General features: G+C 42.7%; 2 protein-coding genes across 2 annotated transcripts; both read right to left on the bottom strand.

Annotated features, from left to right (window-relative positions):
• Window positions 1-1,525: 1,525 nt before the first annotated feature.
• On the bottom strand, window positions 1,526-4,160 carry LOC311355291 (uncharacterized protein). Its single transcript, XM_084475044.1, has 5 exons — window positions 4,103-4,160; window positions 3,850-3,948; window positions 3,262-3,384; window positions 3,130-3,177; window positions 1,526-2,601 (listed from the first exon to the last, which is right to left on the bottom strand). The coding sequence occupies exons 2-5, from the start codon at window positions 3,913-3,915 to the stop codon at window positions 2,566-2,568; spliced, it is 273 nt and encodes a 90-aa protein (XP_084331170.1). The 5' UTR covers window positions 3,916-3,948; window positions 4,103-4,160; the 3' UTR covers window positions 1,526-2,565.
• Window positions 4,161-5,530: 1,370 nt separating this feature from the next.
• On the bottom strand, window positions 5,531-11,056 carry LOC311355292 (uncharacterized protein). The gene is made up of 10 exons (XM_084475045.1): window positions 11,026-11,056; window positions 10,507-10,603; window positions 9,574-9,666; window positions 9,159-9,287; window positions 8,916-9,023; window positions 7,765-7,863; window positions 7,489-7,587; window positions 6,766-6,864; window positions 6,342-6,440; window positions 5,531-5,632 (listed from the first exon to the last, which is right to left on the bottom strand). Exons 1-10 carry the CDS (start codon window positions 11,037-11,039, stop codon window positions 5,549-5,551), a joined length of 921 nt encoding a protein of 306 aa, XP_084331171.1. The 5' UTR covers window positions 11,040-11,056; the 3' UTR covers window positions 5,531-5,548.
• Window positions 11,057-12,501: the final 1,445 nt, after the last annotated feature.

The following is a 12,501-nucleotide window of genomic DNA, read 5'->3' as shown; positions in this document are numbered from 1 at the left end:
AACTACATGCTAATGATAATCAATACTTAGAAACAAGCCATATCATTTGATAAACATCTCCAATCCAGGGAGCCCCAATCAATATAAAGCTCTGCAAGACGAGTTGAACCAGGGTATGTGTCCCCTCTGCCAGCTGCTTCAGAAGCTCTGCCCAGCTCCCTCAGGGCGATGGGACCATCCTTAGACAATTCAGCTCAACCAAGTTATCGCTAAACAAAACTAATCAAACACTGTAAAGTCAATAACACAATTTCTAAGTTAATTAGAATCCTATATGACACTAAATCGACAGTGGCAAAATATCTGTCTACTGTAAAAATCCCTGACAATGGCTGAGGGCGGCTCAGGGGACACAGCCTGGCCATAAAGAAAGGCCTTCACAGACAGACTACTCAGGCCACTCAGAGAAGCCAGGTCACCAGTACATTAAGACAGAGCCTCACTTCCTCCTGCAAGAGATAAGAGATCATTACTCTAACATAAATTATATATATATATATACACAGAATACTTCCCTGCTGTGAGATACATTGATACATTATAAACATTGTTAGGATTCATACCATATGAGGATCCATTTGAGTGGCAACTCATTTGGTAGTCATAATGTATTCATTGTCAATGTTGTGTATTTTCTATTATCATTAGAGTATCTGTAACTATTTGTTGTTGTTTTGTTGTTTGTCAAATGCTTTGGTAATAGTGTTTCATCATCCATGCCAATAAAGCAAATGAAATTGAAATAAAAGAGTCAGAGACAGATAGTGAGAAAAAGAAAGACAGAGAGGAGAGGAGAGGAGAGAAGGGAAACAGTACTGTGTTGCACTGTGTGTCAGTATCTAGAGTATAAAAACAGTGTGTGTTTGTGTGTGTGTGTGTGTGTGTGTGTGTGTGTGTAGCCAGTAATTGGAAACATCCATCTTTTGAGAAAAACACACGACATTAAAGTTAAGAGGAGCAAGGAGACTACAGAGAAAGAGAGAGGGTGAGGGCGCGAGAGGCAGAGTACAGAGGGAGAAAGAGGAGTCAGAGAATTACAAAGAGAGCGAGATGGAGTGAGGACGAGTGACGCAGAGACTACAGAGAGAGGGTTAGGGCGAGAGAGGACAGAGACTTGTTGTGAGAGCGAGAGAGGCAACCAGACTATAGCGAGAGGGTGAGCAAGAGGGGCAGAGAGACTGACTTGGTGAGGCGGAGAGAGCAGAGACAACAGAGAGGGCAGACTGAGACCACAGTGCCACCTCCTGGTCAACGAGGCAAAGCATAACGTTACAGCAGCTCCTCTGGTGGCAACCTGGTGGTCAGTGCTGGTCTCCAGTCTGTATTAACTGTGGTCTTGCCAAAATTCAGACAGGCTTTGTAGCTCACTTTGTTTGATTAACAGGCCGGAGCAATTCAAACCGGCTTCAATATTCCTCCACACAGGATGTTGATTGTTTACCCCCATGGATCTATTAGTACTGTCCTAATTAACTAGTTGACTAAGTATTGGCCAACACAGAAGAATGTACATCAAAGCGTTTATTGAAGGCTCATTGCTTCCAAAAACACACACATAACAATTGATCAATCATTATATGACTCACAAATTTTACATTCTGTAAATTCTACGCATAGAAAAATATACAGATCTCAACCACATGGTAATGCCCTTTGACTGGTCCTTCATTTGAGCATGTGTCAAACTAATTACAAAACATATTCTTTGGCTTGATTGGTTACAAAAACACAAGTTAAGTCTGATGGTCGTTGAGAAGCGTTTGTTTTACATCCCTTCACGTCTCTGCGGAGGATGACTTCAGTCCCTTTAATCTGGTTCCACATCTGGATGTGCTTACACAGTGAACTGGTTCAACATCTGGATCAGAAAACTGGTTTAACATCTGGAAGTGAACTGGTTCAATGTCTGAATGTGTACACAGTGGACCTGTTCAACATCTGGATCAATGAACCGGTTCAACATCTGGAAGTGTCAACAGTTTACTGTTGGAGATTAAATCTAGAAAAATAAATTCTTCAATTGAAAATCTGGAATAAAGTCTGCAGTAACAGCCTTATTTACAATTATATATAAAATTACAAAAACTAGAAACACTTTTTGATGCCCAGTGGAATAAAATTGATAAAATGCAATTTGTGTCAGGTATGTGACATAACATACCAACTGGGAACTACGCTAAATAGAAGTCTGCCAGCTAGTTAGCTAGTTAGCTATACAATAATTCTGCTCACTAGCTGTGTGTTAGCATCTATACAATCTCTTCTGCTAGCCAGCTGTAGGTTAGCATTTAAAGAACAGCTTCTGCTACGTTTTCTGCCCGCAATAGCTGTGTGATATCATGCAATATAGTTGCTTCTGCTAGCTAGCTGAGGGTTAGCATGGTACTAGTTATGTCTAGTACACAGCTCTGCATATTAACAGTCCCTTTTAAAGCACATTGATGATTTTTTTGTTTGTTTGTTGTTTGGGTATTAACCATATGGCTTGCTGTGAATTTTCACTCCACACACTCTGGAGGACAGGACGGTGGTTCCTTCTTCCTCTTCCTCTGCTGAAGATCCTGTTCAGGCTGTCAGTCCCAGGATATGATTGATATGTCCCTGAGAAAAACAGACCCAACCTTTAAACATCTTTAACACAGAGTTGAACAATTACCTTTAATAGGTCAAGTTTAACCACTTAGTCCTTCAATATAAATCGGGTGGCGTGTTCTGTGCCTGTTGTCCTGAATGTTATTGCTTCCATGATCGTCCTCACTATGACTGGCTAGCTCCCCATGTAGCAGGCACCTTGCACTAGCAAATACTAAAGGCCCCGTCCCAAATCTCCCCCTTCCCTTAGATTTGAGCCCTAACCCTAGATTTTGCTCGTTCCCGCGAAGGGGTAGGGTGTCCCAATACTTAAGGGAGCAAGTGGGAGTCCTGTAATTCCCTAAAAATCATCCCCCAGCTGCAAGCTGACTTGCAGCTAAGGGCACTCAAAGCAAGAGATCTTGTTAAGGGGAGAAAAATGGGACTGGGCCTTACAGATCCAGACAGTTAGTTGGTCTATACGCTAAAGTGGTGTGTGTTGACCATTGTGGTGTGTTAGGCTACAGCGGTGTGAGTGTGAGAGAGATCTCTACTCACCGGTTCCCCGGCCAGACAGCGGGGGCAGCAGTGAGCAGTAAGCTGCGTCTGAAACAGAGCATCACGGTTAGAGAACCCACACCAAACCATCCTCGTTCACTAGCTGGTCAGCTGTGTGAGTGTGTGTCTCACCATGCTGGGGGGGTGTGTTTGTTGATGTTCAGGTTGTGGTGGGGTGGTTGGGGGAGTCCAGGAAATTTCCATGGAAACGTCCATCCTCTGGGGACACACTGCGGGTCCAACACACACACGCTTCTGGAAAACACAACAATACATAAGATAACATTAGATAAACAACATTAAAAAACAACAGATGCACAACATTAAACACACAACATTAAATACATATCAAGGTACACAATATGAAGGTATTCTGTACGGGGTATTAAACTAATACCGTTTCATAGAGAGACCTACTGTTCTAAATTATTGTTAGTGTTTTTATGTGTAGCATGAAGTCAATTAATTACATTAATACACAACATTAGATCACAACATCAAATATACAACAATTGTCCATAAAAACCGGTCCCAAACAAACAAAGAGAAAGGGAGAAAGAATACAATGTGAAAGATACAAACTGAGTGAGACAGAGAAGAGTGAGACTGACTGAGATATTGAAAGGCCAAACATAGTGAGACGGTAATAAACAGTAATAAAAAGGTGAAGCAGGATGGACAGACAGATACAGAAAGAGGAGGCAGACAGCGGGGTCTTACCGCCAGGCAGCTGGTCCAGTTGGCGGCCGCCTCGCAGCGTCTCTTCTGGGTTACGGGATGCAGCATGGCTCCGGTGGTCCTCAGTACACCGCTTCTAATCTGGAGACCCCGGACAAGGAAGAGATCAAGATTGCGTCTAAACACAACCTTCCCGTCTCTAAATAATAAATAATAATACTCTGGGTCTGTTGAGGGAGAAGACCCTTTTGTTAAATATTACTATATTATGAATAGTATTACTTGACTTGTATACCAGCGTCTGCTCTTCTTTCAAACGTCCTTCTGTTTGTTCAATGTTTATCACGTTTACAAGTCACCTGCTGTGAAAACACCACTTCCTGTAAAACCTTCAAAGTAAAGCATCTGGCTATACATTATAACGATTGATTGGTTTTTAAGTATATGCTCATATTAACCTCTACCTCGATTTATATATTCAGCACAAGAGGTTTTAAACATAGGAAACTAGAAACTAAGTAAAAAAATTGAATTAACTTTTAAAATCTGGAAACTTTAACTTTGAAAGTAAGACACGAACAAATGGGCACTTACTGACGCAAGCTTGTAAGCTTTCCGGCTCGCGCAAACCGCGCTCTGTGTCCTTCAAACACCAAACAAAACTCACAAGTCAACCCCGGTATCGCGAGATTTAAACATTACGGTCAAACCCAAACAGTGTTGGGGAAATAAACGTAATATTCGCATAACTTTACCCATTTAGCCCCAGAAAATGTTGAATTTGGTAGATGTGATTTCCTGTATTGTGGTGCATTTTGAGGATGGCCACTAACTAAAAATTAAGCCTATGTGTGTTAAATGAACCAACATAGGCCTACATTCATTTCATATTTTCCATGCTCAAATACATTTTTTATTTTTTATGTCTATGCTCTTGTTAAACAACAAACACAACAAGTTTGTTTCAAAAGAAACAGCCACATGAGTGATTCTTATTTTTTTCAGTGCAAAGGCCTCACATACATCATCATTCAATGATGGCATGGCACAAAACTGAAAAGCAATGGCCCAACATTAAGTGCAACAACATTATAGCATTATATTCAGTGCAGTTGTAGTAGTTGTAGTGGCGAGTGAAGTTGAAATCTTTCATGACATGTCATTTCTAAGCCAACTACACACATGGGCACATGGGCCTTTGAATTCTATGAACAGATACTCATCTGCTTCTCATCTTGACTGAAAGGTACGTTTTTTGTCGATCAAGTTTTCTGCAAAAAACTTAAATTATCTGCGGGCCTCACTGAGTGAGGATGCGGGCCGCCAGTTGCCCATCCCTGCTGATAACACAAATAAAAGTGCTAAATACATGCACTTACTGCTACAAAAAAGAATGGAAATAATCATCATCCAACTCTTTATTCTGATGTGATGTCACACTTACATGTAGGCCTATATATATATACCTTCTTTCAATAGACTGCAGTATTGAAACAATTGCAAACAATCATTGTATGCTAATAAAATACTAACTATTGATACACTCTACTTATTTGACTACAATTTGCAAGTAAGTTGCCAGTGACAGTGATATATATTGTAATTGATCAACATAGTAAAGTAATAGCTCTCCATATTATTAAAGGCCTATATATATATATATATATATATATATATATATATATATATATATATATATGAAGGGGTGTAGCTAGATTAGCTAGTAACTATTATGGCTGGATTAGCTCGTCGCGCCCGGCTCGGCGAGGATAGTCTTGGCTCCGTTCTGCCACTCCAGGACGCTGTCCAGTGGACATTGTCCTTCCTGTCAGAGGGCAGAGATAAGACGTAGCAGTCATAACCGAGAAGATAAAAGCTGTGTTCAATTTGGTTCACCTGTTTCCTTAATCCCTAATCCCCTATAGTCAACATTGACTATAGTCAACATTGACTACATAGTACACTATTTGGGAACATGTAGAGTTGCCCAGTTTTCTACCGATCAAACAAGGGACAAAAGATGGCTTCCTAGTGGCACGCCACCTTTTGGCCTAGTACATTCATATATAATATATATATATATATATTTTTTAACCATATTCACAGGTTTATCCTTAATTACAAATGCCAGACCGACCAAACAGGTTGGCAGGTATTGGCATATTTAAACTACAACTGATGCACAATATGAGGGGGCCTTTGATTGACAGGTGATGTCACCGTGGTTGTGATCACAACAACTCCTGTTGTATAAGTACTAGTATCTGTAAGCTTTACGTTTCTTTGATCAGAGTAGAGTAGGGAGGTCCGCTATGGGACAAACCAATTTAGCCCGATATAGGGGACGTCCTGACTAATATGGCACAGTAGGCAACCCCAGGAACAAGTAAGGCGTGGAATATGGGGAATTGGGACACTTTATAACGCGCTGGAAACCTGGGTCATAGTGAGGTTAAAGGTAGGTTGAGGTGAGTGTGTCGTGGTGAGTTCATGCTGAGGGCAGGTCTGGTAGGTAGAGGTTCGGGGTGGCCTACCTGGTTAAGGAGCTTCTGGTCTGCACCATGGCCCACCAGCAGCTCTATCAGTTTAACACTGTTGACCCTCACAGCATCATGGAGAGGACTGTCTCCTTCCTGAAATAAAATACACGTTATGAGGCTTGTGTGTGTGTGTGTGTGTGTGTGTGTGTGTGTGTGTGTGTGTGTGTGTGTGTGTGTGTGTGTGTGTGTGTATTTGTCTACATGCTTGCGTTTTAATGAATATATTGAGCTTTGGGTGGAAGTGAACTAAGGTATATGCAAAAAAGGCAGTTTATTCATATTTATTGATAGCTTATTAAGTAAATGACGACCACATCAAACAGTGGCCAAGCGTGTGTGTGTATGTGTGTGTGTGTGTGTGTGTGTGTGTGTGTGTGTGTGTGTGTGTGTGTGTGTGTGTGTGTGTGTGTGTTTGTACCTTGTCGACAGCGTTTATCTCGGCTCCACACTTAATTAAATATTCGACGAAGTCGTAATGACCAATTCTCACTGACACGTGAAGAGGTGTACTGTCCATCTACACACATACACACACACACACACACACACACACACACACACACACACACACACACACACACACACACACACACACACCCAGACTGGTGAGCGATGAGTTTAATCATAATCCTAATCCTATTACGCCTACTCTATGAGTTTCATTTATTTAACTAATCTCAGAGTTTCATCTTTGTCATTTGTTACATTCTGTTGGGATTCGGGCCATGTTGTATCATTACCCACGTCCTTGTTGGAACATTCTCTATTTTTGTATCAGACACTGTCAATGACAGAATGCATGTCATTCACATATCTTGTTATGAATTGGTTGGTAGGTTGTCTCTGCTTATCTGTTGTGTCATTCACACCGGGGGTGTGATCTGCCCTTGACCAGACTGTGCTGTGTGTATCTGAATACATTTTTACTCTCTTTTCAGGTGACCCTGCCTTGTACTCTGCCTTGAACTCCGCCACATCAGGCAACAGATAGAGAAAGAGCGCTAAACACATACATTTCATGTTATCGAAGAGTTTAAACAGCTTTAATCTAATATGAGAGTTTAGTTCATCAATGAATTAAATCCTTGCTCATCTAATCTATGAATCAGATCCTGTATTAATCTAATCTAGGGGTGTTTACCTTGTCTTTATCGGAGGTAGCGGCTCCGTTATCCATGAGGAGCTCCAGGACGGACAGGCAGCCCCCCCTACAGGCCGCATGGACACAAGACGAGCCCAGCTTCCCCAGCATAGGAGAGAGGGGACGAAGGGAGCGCAGAGGAGGGGAGAGGAAAGTAGGGGACAAGATAAGAGAGAGAGATGAGGAGCATTAGAGAAGCCATTTAGCCTGATAAGCGTAATATGTCTAATCTAATAATGTAATGTAATGTACTAGTAATTGTAAGAGCAATAGCACCTTGTCTTTCATGTGGACGTCAGCTTTAGCCTCCACCAGTCTCCGGGCGACCTCTATGTGACCCCGAAAGCACGCTTTGTGGAGACCGGTCCTCTGGAACTACAGGAGATCACCGCCTTGTTACCCTGAACAACTTCATGGCTAGCACTCACTGATACTGATTATTTTCTCGATGTTACCTGCCAAAGTGTCATCGCTATCTGCCATTGGCTGGTGGTGTGTGTACATTTTGGACCCGGCCTCTGTGGCTAGGCTTGCTTGCACTGTATGGCTCATGATAGTGATTGACTGATATTATCGGCAGTTGTTTGCGTGTTTTCCGATTTTTCTTGCAGATTTTTTTTTTATTTTCCCGGCCATTTTTTACATACAGACAGTTCAATAAATGTTCCTTTTTTAAATTGCGACTTGTAACATTTGTTATCATCATTGTGTAATTTTTATGACGTAAATTGAGGGAGCAAAAGCAGTATCGGCTCCAAATATCGGCTCAAGAAAATCGGCAGCCTGTATCAGTATACAGGCTGAAAAAAATCGGTATCAACATCGCCCTAAAAAATACATATCAGTTGATCCCTACTCATGACGCTATAGCCCTCTGTGGCTATGGTATCAGCACCATATGCAAGCATACACTGCTATGTGGTTAGCAGTGTATGGCCAATATAGCTAGTCCTTTCTAGCGGATGTGTTGCAGATGTTGCTAGAATTTAATTGCTAATGTGGCTTGCAGTGTGTGGCCACTATGCTAGCATGTGTTGGTAACCTTGCTCCAGGGCCGGTGATTGCCATAGTGCCAAAATGTGTTGGGGGCGCCCACTAGTGTCGCCCTTAATTCCCACTAATCATAGAATTAGAAGAAGAAGCTAAATGAAACATGACTATCCTAGGCCCCCTATCCTAGGCCCCCCCCCCACCCTCCCCCTGCCAACAGTTACGCAAGCCCGCAATTCCATACCAGGAGGGGGGCGCTCGGAGGGGGTCTCGCCCGGGGCGCAATTCAGTGTAGAACTGGCCCTGCCTTGCTCGCAGTGTGTGGCTAATATTACTAGCCCCCGATGGCTATCCTTGCTAGCATTGTGCGGCTGGTGTTGCTAGCGATGTGTAACTAGTTGGGTGGGGAGCTTTGTTGGTGTTGCCTGGTAACCCACATTGTCCTGGCAGTTGATGTCTCCTCCGTCCTTGAGGAACTTTTCAATCACAGGCAGCTGGTTATGTTCACAGGCCTTGAAGAAGTCATCCTCATCCACATAGTAGGGCTGGGAAGAGAGGGATAACCTTCAGAGCTGCTACCTGTAGTTAAGACCTAAAGACTGTAACAGTGGTTAAGGACTGTACAAAAAAAGATGACATGACAGTAGTTCTAGAACAACCTTCAGTGTCAGGTGACCTACCAACAGCGGTGCAGGAGCAGGGGTGGGCTTCGAGGCATGAGTCTTCCTCTCTCTCTTCCTCTTCCTCAGCAGCATGATGTTGTTGAGGTCGTCCAGCGTCTCCAAGACCAGCTTCCCTGCCTTGTCGGTCTGGAGGGGAACAATCTCTACATGATGCCTGTCTTTTTTTTGACATCAGCTCATTTACTTGACATTTAAACCAGGAATGAATCATGATTCTGTGCCTGGAGAAGGATGTAGTAGTCCTAAATGCTGGATGAAGATATAGTTGTCATATGACTACTGGAGGAAGAGACAGTAGTCATGTGACCACTGAAGGAAGACATTTTACGAGTGGAGGAAGATATCACAGTCATGCGACTCGCTGTCAGACAGAGGGGCCACCATGGCGAATAGAGGAGCCAACCTGTCTCACCTTCAGGTTGATGACAGTCTCTAGGTCTGTGTCGCTGCTCCTGGTCGTCGTCTCTCCTTTCTCCTGGGCCACTGATAGCTCATAACCCCCGTACTGCAGAGAGAGAGGTAGAGGGAGATGGAGATATAATGATTGAGGGCTGATAGAGAAATGACAGAATAATGGAGGGATGATAGAAAATGGACAGAATGATTGAGGGGTGACAGGGAATGACAGAAAAATTACAGATGTCGACACTTTTTATGACTGGCTCCTGCCCAGGAAAGATGATACCTCCTCGTACACAGGAATGTGGACCTGTGTGTGTGTGTGTGTGTGTGTGTGTGTGTGTGTGTGTGTGTGTGTGTGTGTGTGTGTGTGTGTGTGTGTGTGTGTGTGTGTGGCAGACAGAGGAAGGGAGTGTTGGTGTGAGAAAGAATCCGGGTTACGTAAGGAAGAGCCATTTATCTTGTATGACTAGTATACACTTTCCCCACACCGCAATACACATTCTACCATGTACAAAAACACAAACAAACACACTGACTGAAAAGCAGATGGCTAGACGGACAGATAGAGAGAGAGAGAGAGAGAGAGAGAGAGAGAGAGAGAGAGAGAGAGAGAGAGAGAGAGAGAGAGAGAGAGAGAGAGAGAGAGAGAGAGAGAGAGAGAGAGAGAGAGAGAGAGAGAGATAGATAGATAGATAGATAGATAGATAGATAGCAACAGGTGCTCGTGTCTATATTGATGTAACTTTATTGGGGAGAAATCAGGTTTCAAAGAGGTGGGAGGTCAGGTAGTTTGATGAGGTTAAAGGAGCACAGCACCCAGACACTGAGTAACCGTCACATACATTCTCTCTCTCTCTCTCTTAGTGTCAGCAGGCAGCTGCCAGTGTGACCTCAGTTAAACACAAATAGAACGTAACTACCTTAAACACAGTCCTCTGCTTACCGAAAACACCCCATCTTCGTCACACCTGTCCTCGTCATCCTCCGCTTCGTCCTCTATCCCGTCCTCCAATGTCTCCCATGTAAAGCCGAGATCTGACCTGCCAACCATATCACACTAGATGCAACTACTTTAAACCGGATAACACAAGATTACACCAGAATAAACATGACCACAGCAGATTCACCAGATTGTAACTGTATTCTGTCTGAATTACAAATATGTAACATCTTTCCAAATTGTGTTAACCATTTGACAAAGACAAGACAAAGACAACTTTTATTGGCCAAGTATTCTCACACATACAAGGAATTTGTATGTGAGCTTCAGATCCCTTCAAGACTCCAGATCCCTTCAAGACACACTTTGTAAATGTTTTTTCATTCCAACAGAGTGGATGGATTTGATTAAATACCCGACCAGGATAAGGATGAAAAAGCATTTAAATAACATGAACAATAGTATTAGTATTATATATTAATAAAGTATATTTATACACATTTCAAATGACAGAGATCTTACCTTTGTGTGTCCATCCTGACGCTGAGAAAAATCTGAATGGTGAACAACCTCTCTCCCTCCCTCTTACCCTCTCAGTTAACCTCGTTCCCTTCTGCTGACCCTTAACTCTCTCTCTCTCTCTCTCTCTCTCTCTCTCTCTCTCTCTCTCTCTCTCTCTCTCTCTCTCTCTCTCTCTCTCTCTCTCTCTCTCGCTCTCTCTCTCTCTCTTTTTCTCAATTGAATTTAAAATAGCTTTATTGGCAGGGAAAATAAACATTTACTTCACCAAAACAGTGTAAAAACCCTAACCCTAACCCAGGCCTGAGCAAAGGAAAATAAGAATGTTGTCTTAAAATGTAGACAATATAAACATTGTAATATATAAATAACTAAAGTTGATTCTCCTTGCTCCGGGCCTGTTAAATGGTTTACAAGTAAGAGACTGGGTGTGTTAACTGGTTTACAAGTAAGAGACAGGGTCTGTTAACTGGTTTACAAGTAAGAGACCGGGTCTGTTAACTGGTTTACAAGTAAGAGACTGGGTCTGTTAAATGGTTTTCAAGTAAGAGACCGGGTGTGTTAACTGGTTTACAAGTAAGAGACCGGGTGTGTTAACTGATTTACAAGTAAGAGACAGGGTCTGTTAACTGGTTTACAAGTAAGAGACCGGGTCTGTTAACTGGTTTACAAGTAAGAGACCGGGTCTGCTAACTGGTTTACAAGTAAGAGACCGGGTCTGTTAAATGGTTTACAAGTAAGAGACCCGGTCTGTTAACTGGTTTACAAGTAAGAGACCCGGTCTGTTAACTGGTTTACACTTCATAGGAGGTAAGAGAGCAGGTCTGTTAACTAGGTTACACTTCATAGGAAGTAAGAGTCTGTTAACTGGTGTACACAGCTCATAGGGAAGAGAGACCGGAAATTGTGTTGCAGTAGACAGGGATACGCTGCAATTCATGATGTATGCATTTGTATATTTGTTTTTCAATACATATATTTAAGCGGTCCAATGGACAGATGAACAGATAAACAGACACAGACAAACAGACATTTTTGTTCAGCATTGTAGGCCTATAGCTGCCATCGTCTTCAGCATCCTCTGCTGGTGGAAAGTTTGACCTGCAGAGAACCACTCTACAGACAGACGGACAGAATTGCAGAGACAGACTGACAGAGTATAAAAGAGAACAGGACGTTATATAACAGCTGGCTATTCCTTACATAACCTCTCTCTCTCTCACACCAACACTCCCTTTCTCTGTTGGCCGGCCGGCCGGCCAGCCACACACACAGACACACACACACACACACACACACACACACACACACACACACACACACACACACACACACACACACACTAGTATCTCTCTCCCTCTCCCTCCCTCTGCTGGAATTCGAAATGTGTTTGGGATATTTGTTGTCATGTGATCTCTTTGAACCAATAATCTGCTGTTAAACATAATTCCTCAAATTGATCCCTCTTCCGATCCATCT

This window comes from Micromesistius poutassou (assembly GCF_964030765.1).
Source record: "Micromesistius poutassou genome assembly, chromosome: 11".
NCBI lineage: Eukaryota > Metazoa > Chordata > Actinopteri > Gadiformes > Gadidae > Micromesistius > Micromesistius poutassou.
This window is presented reverse-complemented; position numbering and strand designations above follow the sequence as displayed.